This window comes from Scyliorhinus torazame, chromosome 13, assembly GCF_047496885.1.
Source record: "Scyliorhinus torazame isolate Kashiwa2021f chromosome 13, sScyTor2.1, whole genome shotgun sequence".
Classification (NCBI taxonomy): Eukaryota; Metazoa; Chordata; class Chondrichthyes; order Carcharhiniformes; family Scyliorhinidae; genus Scyliorhinus; species Scyliorhinus torazame.
This window is the reverse complement of record NC_092719.1, coordinates 27,562,945-27,587,664: the sequence shown is the minus strand read 5'-3', so window position 1 is coordinate 27,587,664 and position 24,720 is coordinate 27,562,945. Positions and strand designations below refer to the sequence as shown.

Below are 24,720 nucleotides of genomic sequence, written 5' to 3'. Positions count from 1 at the left end.
GACATGCCAAATTTCTTTAGCTTCCTTAGGGAGTAGAGACGTTGTTGGGCTTTCTTGACTGTTGCATCAACGTGAGTGGACCAGGACAGACTGTTGGTGATGGTGACCCTCAGGAACTTAAAAGCTACCGACCATCTCCACTTCAAAGCCATTGATGCAGACGGGAATGTGTGTCATGCTGCGTTTCCTGAAGTCGATGATCAGTTCCTTGGTCTTTCCGACATTTAGAGAGGTTGTTTTCGGTACACCATGCAACCAAGCGATTTATCTCCCTCCTGTAGTCTGACTCGTCGTTGTTTGAGATACGACCCTCCACAGTCGTATCATCCGCAAACTTATAGATTGAGTTAAATCTTGCCACACAGTCATGTGTGTATAGGGAGTATAGTAGCGGACTGAGCACTCATCCTTGCGGGGCTCTGGTGTTGAGGGCTATTATGGAGGAGGTGCTGTTGCTTATCCTGACAGATTGGGGTCTGGTGGTGAGGAAGTCGAGGATCCAGCTGCACAGGGAAGGGTCAAGTCCAAGATTGCAGAGTTTGGTTATTAGTCTTGTTGGGATAATGGTGTTGAAGGCGGAGCTGTAGTCTATGAACAGCAGTCTTACATGGGTGGCACAGTGGTTCGCACTCCTGCCTCACAGCTCCAGGGGCCTGGGTTCAATTCCGGACTGTCTGTGCAGAGTTTGCACTTTCTCCCCGTGTCTGCGTGGGTTTTCTCCGGGTGCTCCGGTTTCCTCCCACAGTCAAAAGAAGTGCAGATTAGGTGGATTGGCCATGCTAAATTGACCCATCGTGTGCAAAAGTTTAGGTGCGGTTACTGGGTTACAGGGAAAGGGGGAGTGAGCCTAGGATAGAGTGTTCTTTCCAAGGGCCGGTGCAGACTCAATGGGCCGAATAGCCTCCTTCTGCACTGTAGGGATTCTATGATTCATTGCCCAAATCCAGGTGATGAGTCAAAGAATCATTACGTTACAGAAGGATACCATTCGGCGCATCGTGTCCATGTCAGCTTATTGTAGTCAGTCCCATTCTCTGCTCTATCCTTGTGGACCTGCCAATATATTTCCCTCAACTGCCTCTAAGTTTCCTTTTTAAATCATTGTTTATCTCTACTTTCACCACAATTCAAACCTTAAAAAGTCCCTTCCTCATATCCCTCTGTATCTCTCGCACAAAACATTCAACCTGCAACCCCTAGTCCTCGTACCAACAGCTAATGGGATCACTTTTTCCAGTCTACCTTTTCTGAACCTGTCGTAATCTTGTCCACTTCTGTCAGACTTCCCTAAACCTCCTTTGCTGCAAAGGGAACACCCCTAGTTTCTCTGACCTAATCTTGTAGCTAAGGTCCTTCATCCCCGGAACTATTCCAGTAAATCGCCTCTGCACCATCCGAAGGATCTTCACATCCTTCCTAAAGTGTGGTGACCAGAACTGGGCTCAATACTTTATTTGTGACACAGCGTTATACATGTTCAGGATAACGGTACTAAATACCTCTATTTCTGAAGTGCAAATTCCCATATGATTTGCTACCTGCTCTCTAAACCTGTCCTGCCACTTTCATCTGTACACTCTTTTGAACTCTGTCATTAATTCATATATTGCCTCTCGCCTATCTCTGCTGCCAAAATGCATCATCTCACATTGTATTAAATTCTGTCTGCCTCGTTCTGCTAACCTTTCCTTGTCCTGTGGTTGATCAGCATCATCCTCACTGTTTGCCATATCTCTAAGTTTGGTATCATCCGCAGATGTTGAAGTTTCACTCTGTATTCCTATATCCAAGTGTGGTAGTATGCATTAGGGGTCATGTGGGACTGTGCAGCCATGATGTCATTGGCTGACAGATCCCGGGTCCTGGTTGGACGTTGACCTTTAGCTCCGCCCTGAAGGCGGAGTATAAGTACCTGGAGTCCTCCCCCGCAGGCAATCTACTACCGAACTGCGGGGGATACAGTCACGCTTAATAAAGCCTCATCGACTTCACTCTATTCGTCTCTCGGAGTCTTTGTGCGCTACAATTTAGTCCTTTGTATACAGTACCTCAAAACATCCAAGCATCGACTCTTGAGGAACACCATTGTCTACCATCCTCCAGTTTGAAAAACAACCATTCGCTATGATTTGCTCATTTTCTGTCATTAAGCCAACCTTTTCTCCAATCTGACACTGGCACTTTTCTGATCCTCAATGTTTTTAACCAGCCTTAGTATGTCAAATGCTTTCTTAAAATAAGGGCTGACAACACCCACTGCATTCGCTTCTTCAACCTCCTCCACTGCCTCGCCCAAAAATTCAATCAGTTTAATCAAACGTGATCTGCCTTTCACAAATCCGTGCTGCCTCCTTAATTAACTCGAGTCTCTCCAAGTGCCGGTTAATCCTTTCCCCCTGACTATTGTTTGTGAAACCTTTACCCGCCACGGATGTTCAACTGATTGGCTTGTCATTGCTCAGAATGTTCTCGCACCCTCTTGAACGAGGCTGTCAGATTATCTACCCTCCAATTTATTGGCACCTCCCCATATTCTGGGAAGATTGGAAGATTATGGCAACCAGTGGTGTTCCGGGGTCGGGGATTGAGGGCTGCCTCCATCCTGAATTCTGGAGGCAGCCCCAGGCACTGTTTAAGTGAGTCCCAGTACATGCACGCCACGATGTTCCAGATATGTTTCGTTGCCAGCGTTTTACCACGGAGAATCTGACTTGGGTCTTCATTGGCATCCCATTAATGGGATGTGATAATGATTTTTGGGCCTGCCGCCATATTCTCCTACCTCGCCTGCCATCGGACCCGCTGGCAAAGGGTGGATGGTTAGTTATGGAATCTAACACCAGGGGTGCATAGTCCAAAAATGAGAACCAAATATTTTAGGAGTGAAATTAGTGGTTAGCACTGCTGTCTCGCAGCACTTAGGACACGGGTTTGATCCTGGCCCCGGGTCACTTTCCTTGTGAAGTTTGCACATTCTCCGTGTGAATGCATGGGTCTTGCTCCCACAACCCAAAGATGTGTAGGTCGGTGGATTGGCCACGCTAAATTGCCCCTGAATTGAAAAAAATTAAAATATTTTTTTAAACTAAGAAAACAAAAAAAAAGGAGGGAAATTAAGGAACATTTCTTTCACACAAAGGGTTTTTGCAGTTTGGAATCTCTTCCACAAGTTAATGCTAGTTGTTTTAACTTTAGAACCGAGATTGATAGGGTTTTGGTAAACAAAGGTATTAAGGGATATGGGGGAAAACCGAGAGCATGAATTAGATCTCAGATCATCCATGAACTCATTGAATGCTCCTCACTGTTGGCTCAACGACCCAATTAGCCTACTGGTCCTATTTTCCTATGTCCTGCGCACCAGTATTGAGTCTTTCAGCCTATAATCTCTGGGAATGAGATGGTGGCTGCCACCATCAAATACCATGTAGCACATCGAGAAAGAATAGGGAAGAAAAGAACTTCAGGGAGTGACTATCCAGGTCCTCAGAGGTGCAGCATTCACCTCTATACCAATGACATGCCTCAGTGCCATATACCTGCAACCAGTGCCGACAGACAATGAACAAAAGCCATTCGGAAAATTACACAATGGACTGATTGGCATGTCTCAGGTTTCCCACAGCGTCATACATGCTTCAGCAATCCTCGTACCAAATGTTTATACTCTGTTTCACAAGCTGCTCTTGAAAACATAATGGGATTTTGTTAGCCATGAAATAGGTTTGATTTACTGGTGCAATCTCTGACAGCTTTTTGTTGTGTGCTTGTTATATTTTTATTGTAACAGTGGTATGTGCACTTTGAACAATTTTATTTAAATGGAGACCTGTTTATCAGCACCGGGAAAAGGGTGTCATGTGAGAGTACCTTTAAGAAATGGGTGTTTATAAATGGGTGTGTATATAAATATCTGTAGTGAGAGTACCCTTAAGAAATGGGTGTTTATTACTGCAGTGATGTCAGAGAGTGGGTGGAGCTGGGCTGTCTGTCAGCTTTTTTACTTTCATTTTAGGCTGTTTGCTGCAGGGTGTATTTTAGTTTCATTTTCAGTGTTGGAGCTGAAGCCAAACCTAGCAGGTGTACTGCTGTTCTCTCTGCCATCAAAAGACTATCTCTGAATCATTTGGTGAATTCAGAATTATAAATATTCTCAATAGTGAAGTTAAGCCTGATGTTATTCTGTTTTAAAGGTTTTAAAAAGGTTAACGAGTTCATAGAATAAACATTGTTTTGCTTAAAAAAAATACTTTTCCATTTCTGCTGTACCACACCTGTAGAGTGGGACGTGTGCTCCCCATACCACAATCTAGTAAAAGTTGTGGGTCAGGTGAACTCCATGATACACTTTGGGGTTCTCTAAATCCTGGCCCATAAAAAGGGCAAAAGTGAAAGAGGTTTGTAACATCTGAAAACTTAAAATAGCAAAGGTCTGGATAGTTCAGCGGGACAGAGGCTGACCAGGCAGTGTGGTAGCACAGTGGTTAGCACTGTTGCTTCACAGATCTAGGGTCCCAGGTTCGATTCCCAGCTTGGGACACTGTCTGTGTGCAGTCTGCAGGTTCTCCCCGTGTCTGCGTGGGTTTGCTCCGGGTGCTCCGGTTTCCTCCCACAAATCCCGAAAGATGTGCTTGTTAGGTGAATTGGACATTCTGAATTCTCCCTCTGTGTACCCGAACAGGCGGCGGAATGTGGCAACTAGGGGATTTTCACAGTAACTTCATTGCAGTATTAATGTAAGCCTACTTATGACAATAAATGATTATAGTATTATTATATTCCGATTTGAAAGCTGAGCTAAACCACACCAAACAGAAAGAAGTAGCATTGTTTGATGGAAAGGGGGTAGAATTAATTTGCTCTCCACTGTGCTGCACCAGCCCTCGAGTTTTTGATGGGATAGTGTAGTCGCAGTTTTGGTCGATGTATAATCCATGTTGTAATAGCCATGGAAATGTTTGATGGGCCATAGGAGAGGGAGTTTTATGCTGTGTTTAATCTATTCTGTCCTGAGTTTGGAAAGAAGCAATGTCGAGAGAGATTTACTTTGTACATGTCCTGCAAGTATTTGATGAGATAATGTTGAGGGGGTTTTACACCATATATCCATTTATTATTAACTCAATTTGCAGCATTTATAATATACTCACGGTACTGTATACTTGATCATTGTTTCTGGCACAACAGGAAGGAAACATTGCTCGATCTGGTTGTAGGAATGAGGTGGGTCAGGGCAGCACGGTGGTGCAGTGGTTAGCACTGCTGCCTCATGGCGTTAAGGTCCCAGGCTCGATCCCGGCTCTGGGTCACTGTCCGTGTGGAGTTTGCACATTCTCCCCGTGTTTGCGTGGGTTTCGCCCCCACAACCCAAAGATGTGCAGGCTAGGTGGATTGGACACGCTAAATTGCCCCTTAATTGGAAAAACTGAATTGGATACACTAAATTTATTTTTAAAAAGGAATGAGGTTTAAGTTTAAGTAGGAGAACATTTAACGATCAGTGATCATAGTGTTATAAATTTTAGGTTAGCTATGAAAAATGATGAAGAGCAATCAAAAGTAAAAATGCTTATATAGAGAAGGGCCAATTTCGGTAGTGTGAGAAACTATCTGTTCCAGGTTATTGATGGAGCCTGCATTTAAAAAGGGCTAGTGCTTGTAGTGATATCCTGGTTGTGTTGTAATTCACCGACTGACCACTAGGAGTCTCATTAGTATATGCTGAATGTTAGAGTCTGGTGACCTCTCAGACTGGCTGGAGGAAGCTGGAGAAAGGTTGCTTGTGGTTGTCCTAACTGTTATTCATCTGTTCTTTTGTATATAGTTAACTGTGAAATGTTAATACATCGTTTATAGCTTTATCTACAAATGTTCTTGTCATATAAATCAGGCCATCCGACAAGAACATTACAGTGCTGTCCCACGTAAACGTAGGAAAAGGAATGCAGGAACTCCAAAGGTTCCATTGATTATAATGTCCATAGTGTTGCTCGACCTCCATACCAGTCTCCAGCGGCACCCCAGGGCAGTGCCCGAATGGGCAGCTCACCTACAAAGTGACAACCAACCAAGGGTACAACGCCACATCCGGAGCTGCCGCAGACCAGCGGAACTCCTCCCCTGAGGACCAGGGGCAGTTCCAGCAACATTGCCAGGCATATGGCCATAGAACACGCGGCAATCAAAGCCACCGGAATCGGCAGAGAGCGTGCCATCCTGGAAGGGCGATGAGGTAACTTCGAGCCAGGCTTGTGGGCCCACTCGCGGAGGACAACATGATGCAATTGAACTGCATCACGACCTGAAGGTGGCACCGATTCAGGTCAAACTTCAGGTGAATGGATACCCCCCTAGTGATGGAGATGGACATAGGGGCCGCAGTCTCCATCATTGGTCAGCAGAACTTCTGCCGACTCTGCATTGGAATCCTGCCACTAACCCTGCATGACTGGGGTATTGAGTATAATAGGACAGGGTATCGAGTACAAAAGCACAAAAATTCTGTTACAGTTATATAGAACATTGGTTACGCCACATTTGTTATACTGTGTCCAATTCTGGTCACTGCACTACCAGAAGGACATGGAGGCTTTGGAGAGAGTACAGAAAAGGTTTACCAGGATGTTGCATGGTATGGAGGGTATTAGCAATGAGGCGAGATTGAATAAACTGGAATTGTTTTCCCGAGAGAGACAGAGGCTGAGGGGCGACCTGATAGAAGTTTATAAAATTATTTGGGGTATAGATAGGGTGAACAGTTGGAGGCTTTGACAGTTACAAGGGAGCACAAGTTCAAGGTGAGGGGGGAAAGGTTCAGTGGAGAAGTGTTTTACACAGAGGGTGGTGGTGGCCTGGAATGCACTGCCAAGTGAGGTGGTTGAGGCAGATACATTAGCGACCTTTAAGACTTATCTGGATAGGCACATGAACAGACGGGGTATAGAAGGATACAGGCGGTTGGTCTAGATAGAACACGTGATCGGCGCAGGCTTGGAGAGCCGAAGGGCCTGTTCCTGTGCTGTATTGTTCTTTGTTCTTTGACATTAAAGCCAGATTGGCAATTTACATTGGGGAACCACTGAGCTTCATAGGAACCACCATGACCCCAGTAACCCACAGGCAACAAGCTGTCAGACTACTTGATCGTGGTGCAAGGGCCGGGACCTAACCTGCTGGAGCGTGATTGGCTATGAGTACTCCGCTTCGACTGGCAGCAGATGTTCCAGATGGGCACCGGAAATCTCTGAGGTACTCGGAAAATATCCAGAGGTATTCAAGGAGGTCCTGGCTGAGATAAAGGGAGCCAAAGCACACGTCTATGTGAGCCCGGAGGCTGCACCCAGGTACTTCAGGACGCGGCCAATTCCTTACGTCTTGCTCACGAAAGTGGATATTGAGTTGCAGTGGTCTGGAAAGTCTGTACATCGTACGTCCTGTGCAATTTGAGGAGTGGGCCGCACTATGGTCCCGGTGATGAAGCCGGACACGTCTGTTCGTCTACGTGGGGAAACTGTAAACAGGGCATCCCGCCTGGACTGTGAGGCATAGTGTATGTGAAACTGGCTGGAGGATGCTCATTCACCAAACTAGATATGAGCCACGCAGGAGTTTAATTGAGATACATATTACTGCTTTTGTTTACATCTTCCGTGAAGCTGTACGAGAGACCAACTTCTAGGATGTTGCGTCACTTCCTGAGATTATATACATAGCATATGATTAGCATATTAAATGATTAGAATGAAGCCATTGAGCCCAATGTCGACATTACACTAGACAGGTTACTGGCCATAATCTTCCGATATTCCTTAGATATGGGGCTGGTGCCAGAGGACTGGAGAATTGCAAATGCTACACCTTTGTTCAAAAAACAGTAGCAGGATAAATCCAGCAACCAGAGGCCAGTCAGTTTAACCTCTGCAGTGGAATGCTTTAGGAAACAACAATTCAGCACAAAATGAATGGTCACTTGGGCAAGTGTGGCTGAATTAAGGAACGCCAACATGAATGTGTTAAAATTGTGTGAAACTGACTTGATTGAGTTTTTTTTTTGCTGAGGGGGTTGATGAGGGTAATGCAGTTGATGTGGTGTATGTGGATTTTCAAAAGATGTTTGATAAATTGCCATCAAATGGACTTGCCAGCAAAACTGATGCCATGGAATTAAAGGTTACATGACAGAATGAATACAAAGTTCCAGGAAATAGAATAGTGGTGAACGGTTGTTATTAGGACTCAGAGGAATATGTACAATGGAGCTCCCCAGTTGTTGACGCTAAGGCCAGTATTTGGCTTGATGTATATTAATGACCTAGACTTGGGTGTACAAGACACAATTCAAAATCTGCAGATGACATAAACCTCTGAAATGTTGTGAACTTGAGAAGGATAGTGATGGACTTCAAGAGGGCACAGATAGGCAGGGGAATGGGCAGACAAGTGGCAGATGGCATTTAATGCAGAGAAGTATGAAGTGAAAAAAAAAGGCAAGATACTGTGAATGTTGGAAATCTGAAACAAGTACAGAAAATTCTGTCAATACTCAGCAGGTATGGCAGGTTGGGAAAGTGGTACAAGAAAGGCACATGGGGTCCTGGTCTTTATGATTAGAGGCATAGGACTGGATTTAATTAATACAGCCCATTCCTATGATAAGTGGTTTTGGAGCTTTTGAAACTTGGCCAATAATTCACGGCACGGTGGCACAATGTTTAGCACCGCTTTCTCGTACCGCCAGTGGCCTTGGGTGACTGTGTGGAGTCTGAACATTCTCCCTGTGTCTGCGTGGGTGTCCTCCGGATGCTCCAGTTTCTTTGCGCAGTGTAAAAATGTGCAGGTTAGGTGGATTGGCCATGATACGTTGCCCCTTAGTGTCCAAAGGTTAGATGATGTTATTGGGATAGGGTGGGGGAGTGGGCCTCAGGTAGGATGCTCTTTCAGAGGGTTGGTGCGGACACGATGGGTCGAACGGCCTCCTTCTGCACTGTAGGGATTCTACGATTCCATGATAATGGGCTCAGCTACGATAGCAAACCCTGGGAAATGTAAACGATGGACTCTTTTGAAAATGAGAAACCAGATGGCCTTTTTTTCGAAGCTTCACCAGATGCCCTGTCAATTAAGACAGTCCGGGGCAGCTTGGGGCTTATTTTCCCATTGAAGTGACCACTGCTGAAGATTTTGTTTTTCATTTTATAGGGAATCTACACATTTAAATCACTTCAGATTACATTAGAAATCCCAAACAGTTTTAAAAAATCAACTTTTAATGCACAATGGGCCCAATGGGAAAAGTATTACAATACATTCTGAACATTTATCCAATACTGATCAATGTAATGCTCAGCTCACCTTTGTAGTATAAATCTCTCATCAATCACTGCTGTTAAAGGATGGGAAGGCTTTGGAGAGGGTGAAGAAAAGATTTACAAGAATGGCAGGGACAGGCTATTGAATTGGATGAGCAGCCATGATCATAATAAATCACGGAGCTGGCTCGATGGGCTGCTCCTATTTTCTATGTTTCTATGAGTTCATTGAAGGGAGGTCTTGTGGTGCAGTGGTAGTGTCTCTACCTCTGGGGCGAAAGCTTCTAGGTTCAAATCCTACTTCAAGGATTGACAACCATGGAAAGTCCGATTATAACATGGCTATACAGGTTGATTATCAGTCAATAATTCCTTCCTCTAACCTGAGGGCAGGTGCTAAGTGTGGGAGAATTTCCTGGTCAGCCGTACTGCAGAAAGCAATGGCATACCACCGCAGTTCTTTGCCAAACATAATCACGGACCAGTCCAATGGAAGTGTGTGGTCGCCAAAGCCCTTGGTCCCTGACGGAGGGAGCGGGGGGGGGGGGCATTTAATTAAAACATATAAGATTCTGAAAGGCTCTTTCCTGTGGATGCAGAGTCGAGAAATGAAGGCATAGCCTCAGATTAAAGGGCTGGCCATAGGGACACTAGAGGAGGAAAACTTTCTTCACTCAGGAGGATGTGAATCTTTGGATTTTGTGACTCTTAGAGGGTTGTGGAAACTCCATCAGTGAAAGCTCACGGTGTGAATCAACCGTGATCTTATTGAATTGTGGAGTAGTCTCGATGGGCTGCATGGCCTACTCCTGTTCTTATTTTATATGTCCTGAATGTGTATCCCAGCATGCGAAATTGCAAGGCCTGTTTGACGGCTACAGCAGAGGGATGTTTTGCTGTGTACAACCCAGAGTCCAATTCACTAATATGGTCTGAGTTAATGAAACAAATTTAAATTACTTGTACTACTTGATATGGCATTCAAGAAATGTATAGGAGAGCATGGATTGAGGGCACTGTGGGCAAAGTCACTGATCTGCAATGCTGGCCTGTGATGAGTTAAATAATATGGGTATGTCTCCGTGTCTTTGTGTTCAGTGAGGAACACAGTGAGTTCAATTATTCTCTCCCCCACTACCCCTCCACCATCAACATAGATTCGCCTTCCCGCAGTTACTGCTTGAGGTCTGGAGGATTGATGAGCTGCCAAAGGGCAGCCGACTCAAATGGCATGGAGTTTCTATTTCTGGAATGGGGAGAGCGGGATGAGGACAGTTTTGTGTGTGACTGCAGCTTCGGGTAGAGGAATCTGACGAGAAATGAACTGCTCCATTAATTCTTTGCACCTTCTGTTTTTCAGAAATGTATGAGGTTCAACCTTGACGCTCCCGTGTGGGTGTCTAAGCAACGGATACTGTGCACTCTCAACCAGACGCTGAAGGATGTACTAAACTATGGGCTCTTTCAACCAGCTTACAACGGGAGGGTTGGGAAGTTTCTGGATGAAGAACGTCTGCTCCGAGAATACCCAACGCCCCCTGATACACCCATACCATACCTTGAGGTATTCCATTTGATTTGTGTCTGTGTACTTGTGCAACTGAGCTTTTGTGTCTGACACTGCTCCCTTGGAGCGGAGAATATAAAGAAAAGTTTGCATTCATGTGGTGCCTTTCACAACCTCAGGACCTACGACCTGATAGAGGTCTACAAAATTATGAGGGGCATAGACAGAGTGGATAGTCTGAGGCTTTGTCCCAAGGAAGAGGGGTCAATTACTAGGGGGCATAGGTTTAAGGTGCGGGGGGCAAGGTTTAGAGCAGGTGTACGAGGCAAGTTTTGTTTACACAGAGGGTAGTGGGTGCCTGGAACTCGCTGCCGGAGGAGGTGGTGGAAGCAGGGGCGATAGTAACATTTAAGGGGCATCTTGATAAATACATGAATAGGATGGGAATAGAGGAATACGGATCCGGAAGTGTAGAAGATTTTAGTTTAGACGGGCAGCATGGTCAGTACAGGCTTGGAGGGCCGAAGGGCCTGTTCCTGTGCTGTACTTTTCTTTGTTCTATACCAAAGCATTTTACAATCGATTAAGTACTTCGGAAGTATAGTAACTGCTGCAGGAAATTCGGTAACCAATTTATGCACAGTACACCTTCTACATGCAGCAATGACAAATATGACCAGATAATCTGTTTCAGTGTTTCTCGGTGCGGGAGAAGTATTTTTTAATATAAATTTAGAGTACCCAATTAATTTTTCCAATTAAGGGGTAATTTAGCGTGGCCAATCCACCTACCCTGCACATCTTTGGGTTGTGGAGGGGACACCCACGGGGAGAATGTGCAAATTCCACACGGACAGTGACCCAGAGCTGGGATCGAACCTGGGACCTCGGCGCCGTGAGGCAGCAATGCTAACCACGGTGCCACCATGCTACCCTGTGTGGAAGAAGTATCGGCAAAAACATCAGACAGATCTCTCCTGCTCTTCTTCTAGCAGGACCGTGGGATCTTTTATGTCCACCTGAAAAGTGGTTTAACATCTCTCCAAAAATCAGTACAGCACCTCCCTCAGTCTGGCAGTTCAGTGTCAGGCTCGATCGTGTTCTCCATTCTCCAGAATGGGGCTTGACCCCACGTTCCTCTGACTCAGAGGTGAAAGTGCTTGAGCATAGGCTGGCCAAGAATGCTTGCAGCTGAAGGAACTCTCTTCGAATGCTGCTCGGTGTGAACCAGGATAAATTTATTTCTTGCAGTGGGAGCCTGTGAGATATTTGTTGGATGAGAGTGCATGGCATTCATTGTGGGGGGGGAGGCAACCATTTATTTCAACTGTTTAATATGGGGCTGTGCCAAGCCCCTCTGTGCATTTATAGCATTTAAAATGCATGCAGTTTGTAGCATGGGAGAAGCAGCAGGTGTGCTTGCAGCATATTGCAGTTATACAATGCCAGTGGCACAGCGAAATGTCCCAAGGCACTTCAGAAGAGTATGATCAAACAAATTTGGCACCTTCTCAGGGAGGATTTAGGGAACATTTTAAAGGAGAAAGGAGAAATAAAGAGTCAGTGAGGTTTTGGGAGGGAATGCGAGAGCCTGGATCAGTGGCAGGCAACCTAGTGGCCCATCTTCATCTCAGTGGGCCAGAAGATTTGACTTGTTGATTAACCATGACCCGATGAATGAGATTGAATACATTTAATACACACCAAATATTTTGCAACAAGTTATAGAAATTGTTTAATCATTTATATGTTAATAGAATTATCATTGCCATCAAATGGTAAAATCAAAGGAAATATTTACACTTTGGACACAGAGGGAATGCACGGCTCTCACAGTCAGTGTTGTCGGCAATCAGTAAGCACCTCACTTCACTTGCCCTTGCTTTATGTGCAAATCACTTCAGTCATTGGCGTTGCTGCCTGTACCCCTAAGAATACTTAAGAATGGATGCTCCCCTCTTCTTCTCCCCCCCCACCACCCCCATGACATTGTGATGGTAAAATCCATTCCCAAGTCTCCAAAATGAACCTGGTGTCTGGCCTGCTGCCTCAGCTACTCTTTGCGAATAAAGAGAATGTTCTCTGCTGTGGAATCAGCTGTGTTGTCCTCATGGATTGGTGCAGAAACGGATATCAGGCTTCAGTGAGCTTCAATAGGAAGTGTCTGTTTTGTCACTGAACCAACAATTATTACCTTTTTCTCAATTATTTTGTGACAATGAGTTTATTAAATGTTTTATCATGAGATGTCACTTATCTCAGCAGGAAACAATACACAGCAAAGCCAAACCTGTGTGGTATGCAATTAAACCCACCTCATTTGTTTAACTCTTGTGTTAATTTGCTACAAAGACAGAATAATAACTATTACAGTGCTGCACTTGTGATATCCCAGTCCTTTACTCAAAGTTATTAAAGGGGACAGATTATTTCTGTATGTTTATGCAATTATTCATGAATCAACACTGTAAATTGTAATAAAAAATATTATAGGAAAAATGCTTCAGGCCCAAAATAGATCTCATCCCCATCGACCACCTTCTCACCATCCCTCAATCGCATCTCCCTCAGTCCCTACATTCCCACGGTGTCTCCGCAGGGCTCTAGTACTTTCTCCCCATAGCGTTCAGTCCTCAGGGTGCCATGGAGATATTATGGTCTGCGAGGTGCTACCACATCAAGATTCTCTGAACTGCTGTCATTGCATACTGAATCCTTTATCCAGTTATACTTTGAGGCTTTTTGATTCCTTGCTCATGTCTTCACTCGATGCTTACAGTCCAACTTGAACCATTGGTTAATTTCTCTCCGTATTTCGAAATCGCGGGGTCACAGCGATCTTTTAGAAACAAAGGCCCAAATTTTCCGACCATTTGTGCCGACGGGATTTTCCCGTTGCACCTAAGGCAACCCCAGAGGCAGCGGGTGTGAATAACGGGAAATCCGTTGCCAGTGGCGGGACCAGAAGGTCCATAAGACCATAGGAACCGGAGGAGGCCATTCAGCCCTTCGAACCTGCTCTGCCATTTGATAAGATCATGGCTGATCTAACACTCAGTAAGTCCACTTTCCAGCCTTACCTTCATAACCCTTAATTCCTGTAAAACCTATCGATCTCAGCCTTGAAAATGTTCAAGGATTCAGCCTCCACAGCTTCCTGAGGCAAAGAATTCCAAAGATTCACCACTCCTTGAGAGAAGAAATTCCTCTTATTCTGTCACTATGCTGCCGCCACCACCCCATCACAGAACGCGACACGTAAAGGGGGGTGGAATGTCCCGCCCATAAAAAACTCCTGACATAGAAGAAGGCCATTCAGCCCATTGTATTTCTACTAGCTGCAAGACAGCTTCCAGCCGAAACACACTTTTCAGCTTTTGGTCTTATGGTTGTAGTTCACAAACATAGAAATATTTTTAAAATGCTGCATGCACCATTCACAGGCAGCCCATAACCCCTGAATGAAAACATTCTCCACTACTTCCTTCTAATCCTTCTGCTAATTACTTTAAATCTATTCCCCTGGTTACGGAACTCACTGCTATGAGAAATACATCCATCCTGTCAGCTCTATTTATGCCCTTCATCATTTTATACACCTCAGTTATCTCCCCTTAGCCTCCTCAGTTCCAAAGGAAACAGCTCTCGTTTATCCAATGTCTCCACGGAGCTAAAATTCTTCAGCCTGGGAAATATTGTCATAAAAGTCCCCTCTACCCTCTTGCAATCACACCTTTCCTGTAATGCGTGACCAGAATTGCACACACTGTGCTAGTTGTGGCTTAACTAATGCTTACACAGTTCTAGCATAACCTGTCTGCTCTTAAGTAATTTTTAAAATAATCTTTATTGCCACAAGTAAGCTTACATTAACACTGCAATGAAGTTACTGAGAAAGGCCCTAGCCGCCACATTCTGGCGCCTGTCCGGGGACACAGAGGGAGAATTCAGAATGTCCAATTCACCTAACAGCACGTCTTTCGGGACTTGTGGGAGGAAACCGGAGCACCCGGAGGAAACCCACGCAGACACAGGGAGAACGTGCAGACTCCGCACAGACAGTGACCCAAGCGGGAATCGAACCTGAGACACTGGCGCTGTGAAGGAACATTGCTAACCACTGTGCTACCATAAGAACATAAGAACATAAGAACTAGGAGCAGGAGTAGGCCATCTGGCCCCTCGAGCCTGCTCCGCCATTCAATGAGATCATGGCTGATCTTTTGTGGACTCAGCTCCACTTTCCGGCCCGAACACCATAACCCTTAATCCCTTTATTCTTCAAAAAACGATCTATCTTTATCTTAAAAACATTTAATGAAGGAGCCTCTACTGCTTCACTGGGCAAGGAATTCCATAGATTCACAACCCTTTGGGTGAAGAGGTTCCTCCTAAACTCAGTCCTAAATCTACTTCCCCTTATTTTGAGGCTATGCCCCCTAGTTCTGCTTTCACCCGCCAGTGGAAACAACCTGCCCGCATCTATCCTATCTATTCCCTTCATAATCTTATATGTTTCTATAAGATTCCCCCCTCATCCTTCTAAATTCCAACGAGTACAGTCCCAGTCTACTCAACCTCTCCTCGTAATCCAACCCCTTCAGCTCTGGGATTAACCTAGTGAATCTCCTCTGCACACCCTCCAGTGCCAGTACGTCCTTTCTCAAGTAAGGAGACCAAAACTGAACACAATACTCCAGGTGTGGCCTCACTAACACCTTATACAATTGCAGCATAACCTCCCTAGTCTTAAACTCCATCCCTCTAGCAATGAAGGACAAAATTCCATTTGCCTTCTTAATCACCTGTTGCACCTGAAAACCAACTTTCTGCGACTCATGCACTAGCACACCCAGATCTCTCTGCACAGCAGCATGTTTTATTTTTTTATCATTTAAATAATAATCCCTTTTGCCGTTATTCTTACCAAAATGGATAACCTCACATTTGTCAACATTGTATTCCATCTGCCAGACCCTAGCCCATTCACTTAGCCTGTCCAAATCCCTCTGCAGACTTCCAGTATCCTCTGCACTTTTTGCTTTACCACTTATCTTGGTGTCGCCTGCAAACTTGGACACATTGCCCTTGGTCCCCAACTCCAAATCATCTATGTAAATTGTGAACAGTTGTGGGCCCAACACTGATCCCTGAGGGACACCACTAGCTACTGATTGCCAACCAGAGAAACACCCATTAATCCCCACTCTTTGCTTTCTATTAATTAACCAATCCTCTCTCCATGCTCCTACTTTCCTCTTAATGCCATGCATCTTTATCTTATGCAACAACCTTTTGTGTGGCACCTTGTCAAAGGCTTTCTGGAAATCCAGATATACCACATCCATTGGCTCCCCGTTATCTACCGCACTGTTAATGTCCTCAAAAAATTCCACTAAATTAGTTAGGCACGACCTGCCCTTTATGAACCCTTGCTGCGTCTGTCCAATGGGACAATTTCCATCCAGATGCCTCGCTATTTCTTCCTTGATGATAGATTCCAGCATCTTCCCTACTACCGAAGTTAAGCTCACTGGCCTATAATTACCCACTTTCTGCCTACCTCCTTTTTTAAACAGTGGTGTCACGTTTGCTAATTTCAAATCCGCCGGGACCACCCCAGAGTCTAGTGAATTTTGGTAAATTATCACTAGTGCATTTGCAATTTCCCTAGCCATCTCTTTTAGCACTCTGGGATGCATTCCATCAGGGCCAGGAGACTTGTCTACCTTTAGCCCCATTAGCTTGCCCATCACTACCTCCTTGGTGATATCAATCCTCTCAAGGTCCTCACCTGTCATAGCCTCATTTCCATCAGTCACTGGCATGTTATTTGTGTCTTCCACTGTGAAGACCGACCCAAAAAACCTGTTCAGTTCCTCAGCCATTTCCTCATCTCCCATTATTAAATCTCCCTTCTCATCCTCTAAAGGACCAATATTTACCTTAGCCACTCTTTTTTGTTTTATATATTTGTAGAAACTTTTACTATCTGTTTTTATATTCTGAGCAAGTTTACTCTCATAATCTCTCTTACTCTTCTTTATAGCTTTTTTAGTAGCTTTCTGTTGCCCCCTAAAGATTTCCCAGTCCTCTAGTCTCCCACTGATCTTTGCTACTTTGTATGATTTTTCCTTCAATTTGATACTCTTCCTTATTTCCTTAGATATCCACGGTCAATTTTCCCTCTTTTTACCGTCCTTCCTTTTTGTTGGTATAAACCTTTGCTGGGCACTGTGAAAAATCACTTGGAAGGTTCTCCACTGGTCCTCAACTGTTTCACCATAAAGTCTTTGCTCCCAGTCTACCTTAGCTAGTTCTTCTCTCATCCCATTGTGCCCTATGCCGCCCTAAAGGAGAGTATTCCATATGACTTCTTAATTATCTTATTTACCTGTCCTGCTATTTTCCAGGATCTATGGAGATGCATTCCCAGGTCTTTCTGTTCCTGATGCACCTCTCAGTACCCTACCATGTATAGTGCCTTGCCTTGTTTGCCGTCCCCAAATGTATCAGCCCACCTTTCTCCAGATTGAATTCCATTTAGCACTTTTCTGCCCACCTGACCAGTCCATTGATACCTGGCTCCAGGCTGCAGCTTTCTTCCTCACTATCAATTGCATGTACCATCTTTTAACGTATTAATTATGCCCCATGCATTAACAAGGGACCTAGTGCAAAGCCTTGCAGAACTCTCTTGGGGTTTTTCAGTCATAAAAATGCCTGTTGATCATTGTACTTTTCTTCCTGCCACTGAGCCAGTTTTGGATCCCATTTGCCTCTTCCCCATCGATATCATGGATCTTTACTTTCCTGACCAGTCTACCATGTAGCACCTTGCCGGGCAGCATGGTGACGCATTGGGTTAGCCCTGCTGCCTCACGGCCCTGAGGTCCCAGATTCGATCCCGGCTCTGGGTCACTGTCCGTGTGGAGATTGCACATTTTGCCCGTGTCTGCGTGGGCTTCGCCCCCACAACCCAAATTTGTGCAGGGTAGCTGGATTGGCCACGGTAAATTGCCCCTTAATTGGAAAAAATGAATTGGGTACTCTAAATTTATTTTTAAAAAAGGAAAAAAAAATGTAGCACCTTGCCAAAATCCAAGTAGACTACATCGATTACACTTCCCTCCTTGACCCTCCTCGTTACCTCCTCAAACAAATTCAATTAGCATAGTCCGTCTGACTTTCCTTTAACAAATCTCTGGTGACTGCGATGGATTAATCCCTGTCTTTTTAAATGGCTACTGGAGTTATATTGCCCTCAGAAGTTTTTCCAATATTTCTCTCACCACGGAGGTTAGGCTGACTAGTATAGAATTACTCCTTTTATATATTCCTCTCTTTTTAAACAGTACAATTTCAGCAATTCTCTGTCACTATCCCTGTAGCGAGAGAGGATTTCAAAGTGGTGATCAGAACCTCTGTTAGTTTCTCCTTTGTGTCTCTTCGTAGCTGGTACCGGCAAGTTATCTAATTCCAGAGGTGTTCAATCCCTCAATATTTCTTCTCTCACTATGTTTATTCTGTTCAATATTTCACCCTTCTCCTTAACTACAGCTTAATTTTGAGCTGTCCAATGTCAGAAACAGAGACCGGGGAGAGGGCCTGAAAATTCAGACACGAACCTGCATGTCCATCTTGGGCACTGGCCATTTGGGGGGATGAGTTCAACGCTTAGGTAAGCTGCCCGCCCTCATGTGCCAGGTGGTTAGGTTCATCAAGAGCTTTGTTAAAGGTAAGTTTTAGGGGACAACTGGGATTTTCCAATTTCCTGATGTGAAAGGGGGCAGATTAACTGCCAGGCGGTGGACACTCGATGGAATACTTGGGCATCGGTACTCTTGGCAGATTTACCAGCACTCCCTCCCTGCCTGGGCCAGAGCGGGCTGGAACTCGCATCTTTTTTGACTCTGAGGCAAGAGTGTTACCTACTCTTGACATATTTCACATCTTAAATAAGCATGTCAAAAGGAGAGTGCCGAGTTGAAAATCATGATATTTCTTCCTTCATCCAAATGCTACCTGAATGTGAGAAGGTGCCTGTGCGAAATATAACTGCCAGAAATGGAAAAGCAAAAGTCACTTATAATCCTTATTCACCCAGATAATGAATTATGTAATGGAGTGACTGCCAACTGGCCCTTCTCATTTCCCCTGGTCCTCATCAACCCCTCCCTTTAAAAAAACACTTCAAGAAACACTTTGAACTTCTCGGAAAATGGATGTGGCACGATGGGATGTGACACGCACCTGGTAACCACAGTGGATGACAATAGAGAAGGAGGCCATTCAGCTCAAGTGTCAGTACCTTCGCTCTGGTACAGCAATCCAAAGCCAATCCCACCGCCCCACAGGGAATGACAGTACCTTTATCCTGTCGGGGAACATGACATACAATTCACACAATCACAAAATTAGTACCTTTCCACTTGAGCATTAAAGGAAACTTCTGATTTCTTTCCTTCATATCATTGATACTGTTTTATGGGGACTCCAACTGAGGGCAGCACGCTTGGCAGTGATGCCCTCTGTGGTTGAATTGCCTGCAGATATTTGCAGCATGGGCTGAAAATATGAGGAATGGTTAACATTGTAATTGAGTTCCTGTCGAACCATACCTTCAGTAAGAGAGGAAGATGGGATAAAACATTGGTGGAAGTGGTGTGGGAAAAGGGCTGTAGTTAGCATGTTGCAAATCAATTTAGAGGAAAATTTTCACATAGTATGGAATCTAATTAGATGTAAACAGAAGGGTTAATCCTCTTGTAAAATAGATATCAAATTCAAAACAGATGACAAGAGTACAAAGAATCCTTGAAGTGCCGGATCAGTAGAGATAATAGCTATCCCAGAATAACGATTAATGCCTCTATGCCAGTATGTAGTTGGACCCTGACCTCACTCCATATTAATTCATGTATCTTGTCAGATTAATCCTGTTAAGTCAATCCTTCCCAGGTGAGGTCCTCTGTTTTCCATTTGCAGTGTATTTGACTTGTATCAAGTCGGACCACTCCCCTTCCCTCTATCCACTCAGTCATATCGCTGAAATGGGTAATAAATGTTCAATGACACTTGCTTTCTGAGAACAAATATTTTTTTAAATTAGTACAGAGAAGGGAGAGTCAGAGATAGGGCTTTGGAGTACTTAGAAGCTCAGTGTACGTTATGGTGAAGCTAAAGAAAATATGCTCGGCTCCCGAACTGGAAAAGTCAACAGGGCTTATATTATTTGTAATTAATTCTGGGCAAGCAGGTTGAAACTGCTAAAACGTATCTATTATTCTTCAGTTGCCCTGTGGTGGTGGTAGCCTCCCCCTTGAACCACTGCATTATAAGATTGTGAAGCAGCTGAGTGCCTTCTGTGCTCGTAGTGGGTAAGGACTCTGATGATCGGAACGCCGCTACTCGTCTGGCACTTTCCCACAGAGGGTATTGTGAGTCGCAGGTCTGTGGCAGATAGCATGTGCGGGCACTGCTCCTGGGCTTGGAGGGTTTGTGCTGGTGCCAGGGTGTGCTGGAGTATGGTCGGGGGGGGGGGGGGGGTGGGGGAGAGAGAGAGAGAGAGAGAGAGAGAGAGGCAGTGAAGACATCAGAGTGCTGGTAGGCGGGACCCATGCAAGGGGGCTGACATTAACTTACCCTTGCGGCCCAGTGGAGGTCGCTGGTCTTATCCCTGCACTGGACGCCGGTCCTCTACGACACACTGCCTAAACTGACGGCCGCTGCCTCCCAGGCAGCATTGGCAGTCCTGTGGCTGGTCCTCAGGCCCCCTCGGGGGAACAGGGTGCCCCTTCACTCCTTCACGATGTCCAGCAGCCTGGCCAGTTGGCATTCCCGGAGCAGGGAGCAGGTCTACATGGTGGCATGGCTGTGTGCTGACTGGCGCAGCTCCCTAATGTTAGCGAGGAGCCGCCAGGCGCCATCCAGGCGAATCAGCTGGCGTGACAGCCATTTCCACCGTGATCCTCGTGACTTTTCCAGTTCGGGAGCCGAGCATATTTTCTTTAGCTTCACCATAACGTACACTGAGCTTCTAAGTACTCCAAAGCCCTATCATTTCTGGCACTAAGTGCCACTATGTATGGGCCGCGATCTGGTCTGCTAGGCGTTAGAAAGTATCGGGAGTCGCGCCCGATACAGCACTTCTCCTCTTAAATCGCACCCCAGAAGCTCAAAGGGACTGAGGAGTTCTAGCTCAGGAGTCTCTTCAGGTTAACATGCAGGTTCCGTTGGCTGTTAGGAAGGCAAATGCAATGTTAGCATTCATGTCGCGAGAGCTAGAATCTAAGAGAAGGATGTACTGCTGAGGCTGTATAAGGCTCTGGTCAGACCCCATTTGGAGTATTGTGAGCAGTTTTGGGCCCCTTATCTAAGGAAGGATGTGTTGGCCTTGGATAGGGTCCAGGAGAGGTTCACAAGAATGTTCCTGGGAATGAAGGGCTTCTCGTATGAGGAGCGGTCTGGGTCTGCAGTTGATGGAACACAAAAGGATGAGGGGGGATCTCATTGAAACTTACAGAATACTGAGAGGTCGAGGCAGAGTAAGCTAAGCCTAGATAGATTAAACGTGGAAAAGGTGTTTCCACTAGTAGGAGTGAATGGAACCTGAGGGCACAGCCTCAGATTGATCCTTTAAAACAAAGATGAGGAGTGATGTCTTCAGCCAGAGAGTGGTGAATCTGTGGAACTCATTAGCGCAGAAGGCTGTGGAGGCCAAGTCACTGGGTGCCTTTCAGACAGAGATAGATAGGTTCTTGATCGGTAAGGGGATCAGGGGTTACAGGGAGAAAGCAGGAGACTGAGGATGAGAAACAAATTAGTAGACTCGATGGGCCGTATGGCCTAATTCTGCTCCTATATCTTTTGGTCTTATGACAATGCAGGCTTCCAGGAGGTGGGTGCCTCAGTCAAAGAGTAAGGGACAGAGCATTGGGAAGGCGGTTGCTGGCTGGGGTGGGGGGAGAAAAGCCCTCACCCCCTGCATCCTTGCTGCCGACACTGTACTCCCCTGGAGTCTGCACCCCTTAACCTCCATCCCCCCATCACCCACCTGGGACCCAGTGACGATATAAGGCCTCAAGTGGGTGTCGTACAGGCAGCAGCCGCCACCTCCCCACGCTGCTGCTGTTTAATAGAGCTGCTGGCCTCTGATTGGCTGGCAGCTCTCGGGAGGTGGAACTTCAGCCCCGACGGGCAAAGCCCACCACTGTCCAGTTGTGTCCTTAACTGAACAAAGCAACAGGGACTTCTCTCTGTCTCTCTCGTGTGCAGAATAACCTGGAGCTAAGATAGCTGACTGTAAAAGCAAAATACTGTGAATGCTGGAAATCTGAAATAAAAACAGAAAGTGCTGGAAATATCAGCAGGTCTGTGTGGAGAGAAACAAAGTTAACATTTCAGACTGCCTCCATTGGGCATCATCCATGTTCACTCTGTGATCATTGGAAAGCTATGAAATATATTGGGAAGACTGTGCTTGAATACGGTTAACAATTTTAGTCCACACACTTCGAGAGTATATGATAACATTATAGAGGGCGCAGAGAAGAACAACAATGTCCTCAGGTTGAATAAGGATAACACAGGAAGGTTAGCAAAACTCAAACGTGCAGGCCAAGAGAAGAAGGGACTTCATTAAGCACTCCTGCCTTTGGGCTGGAAGACTGTGGGTTCAAACCCCACTCTGGGGCACAGTACATATTTCACGCAATCAAGTCAGAGCAGTACTCGGGCAATGCTACATCTTTTGAATGAGATGTTAAACTCAATCCTGATCTGGCTGCTCGGATGGCTGTAAAAGATACCATGCACAGAGTTCTCCTGGTGCCTGTCATGATATTTAGATCAGCATAGCACGGTGCAATCAAACACACACTGATGGACATGCAGTAGGACCAACCAACACACACACATCGCAGCCAATCACCAGTGAGAGCACACGCACTATAAAAACAGGGGACACTACAGCGCCCTCCCACTCCAGCAGCAGCCAGCTCACAGCACTGAGCTAAGAGCCTGCCACTCAGACATTCACCATGTGCTGAGTGCCTCACCCAGATAGTCATAGGACAAGGTCCACAGATTAGCTGGTAATGCACGTACCCAAGTTAGCAGTGTGTTGTTACAGTTAACCAGTTAATAAAATTGAGTTACACCATCTCCAGCCGTATTGGATCGTTTGTACAGCAGAACACCCAACACGACAGTGCCTTGGCAAACGTTTCTCTTTCACTATCAAAATTAGATGAACTAGTTATTCACCTTCTTCGCTGTTTGGCAGACCTTGCTGTGTGCCAATTGGTAACTTGCTTAAAGAGCATTTCACTGGCTGTGACAAACCTAAGGTATTACATCAGAACTAGGAGCAGGAGTCGGCCATCTGGCCCCTCGAGCCTGCTCCGCCATTCAATGAGATCATGGCTGATCTTTTGTGAACTCAGCTCCACTTTCCGGCCCGAACACCATAACCCTTAATCCCTTTATTCTTCAAAAAACTATCTATCTTTATCTTAAAAACATTTAATGAAGGAGCCTCAACTGCTTCACTGGGCAAGGAATTCCATAGATTCTCAACCCTTTGGGTGAAGAAGTTCCTCCTAAGCTCAGTCCTAAATCTACTTCCCCTTATTTTGAGGCTATGCCCCCTTGTTCTGCTTTCACCCGCCAGCGGAAACAATCTGCCTGCATCTATCCTTTCCTATCTATTCCCTTCATAATTTTATATGTTTCTATAAGATCCCCCTAAATTCCAATGAGTACAGTCCCAGTCTACTCAACCTCTCCTTGTAATCCAACCCCTCAACTCTGTGAATGCAAATTTTTTTCCCCCCCAAAGTATTACACGTGTAAATAATTACATGTGTAGTAGAATGAGAGAAGAGTAATCTGATAGTTGAGTGCAAAAGCAAAATACTGTGGATGTTAGAAATCTGAAATAAAAACAGAAAATGCTGGAAATACGCAGCAGGTCAGGCAGCATCGGTGTGGAGAGAAACAGAGTTGACATTTCAGGTTGACGACCCATCTTCAGCAGGTCGCTGAATGATTTATTCAGGAAGTTTAAATATATTTGGATAATGGTTGAATTGAATGCCAAGCAGTGTTATTGAAATATTTGATTGGGTGAGGCGCGTGCCGGGTCAGAATGATTTGGACGAGTTAGATTTCCCGCTGCTTCCAGATCTATGGTGTCATTGTTTGTGGTTACAATTCCTATTTCAAGATATGGATTTTTAAATGGAGAAATGCCAATGAAGTGAAGCATTTTAGCTGATTTCCAAAGTACAGCCTTACTCATCAAACAACGGCAACCTTACAAATCCCCACTTTACACCCAGTACCTCAGCAGAGAGGAGATTGGGAACTTTTCTGTCGGCTTGTGTTAAATTCTGTCCCAGGAATAAAAAAGCAAATCACTAACCTACTGGATTGCCCTGAACCAACCAGAAGGCAAACCTTTGTAAAGGTTAGATTTGAAACCAGGTCCTCAGATGAAAGGACAGTGTTTGAATCGCTACACCATCCGTTCCCCCATCACTTACTGGTGTAACTTTCTCTTCTTTCTCCTTTTTACAGTTCCGGTATAAGAAACGCGTGTACATCCAGAGTCATATAGAAGAGAAACAACTGGCCAAGCTGCACACAAAGGTAGGTGCTCCTGGGCTTCAGTGATGAACACGGGGATGGTTTGAGTATCAAAAGAGTTGAGGTTTATTGCAACATCCACACCACCATCAAGATTACCATTCCTCCCTCAGCTCATTTCCTACTAAAACCCTCACTCGTGAATTTACTACCTCTAGACTTGACTATTCCAGTGCTCTCCTGGCCCATCTCCCATTCTCCACCCTCAATAAACTTAAACTCATCCAAAAGTTGGTCTGTCTGTAGCTAAATCTT

General features: G+C 45.2%; 1 protein-coding gene across 5 annotated transcripts in view; it reads left to right on the top strand.

Annotated features, from left to right (window-relative positions):
* Nucleotides 1-24,720, top strand: part of LOC140387908 (SH3 and multiple ankyrin repeat domains protein 3-like) — a 1,536,301-nt gene that overhangs the window by 648,866 nt on the left and 862,715 nt on the right. For all 5 annotated transcript variants that reach the window (XM_072471211.1, XM_072471213.1, XM_072471209.1 and 2 more), the window contains exons 5-6: nucleotides 10,669-10,872; nucleotides 24,397-24,468. In XM_072471211.1, the coding sequence (XP_072327312.1) occupies nucleotides 10,669-10,872; nucleotides 24,397-24,468 (276 nt within the window). The remainder of the gene's footprint in view (nucleotides 1-10,668; nucleotides 10,873-24,396; nucleotides 24,469-24,720) is intronic.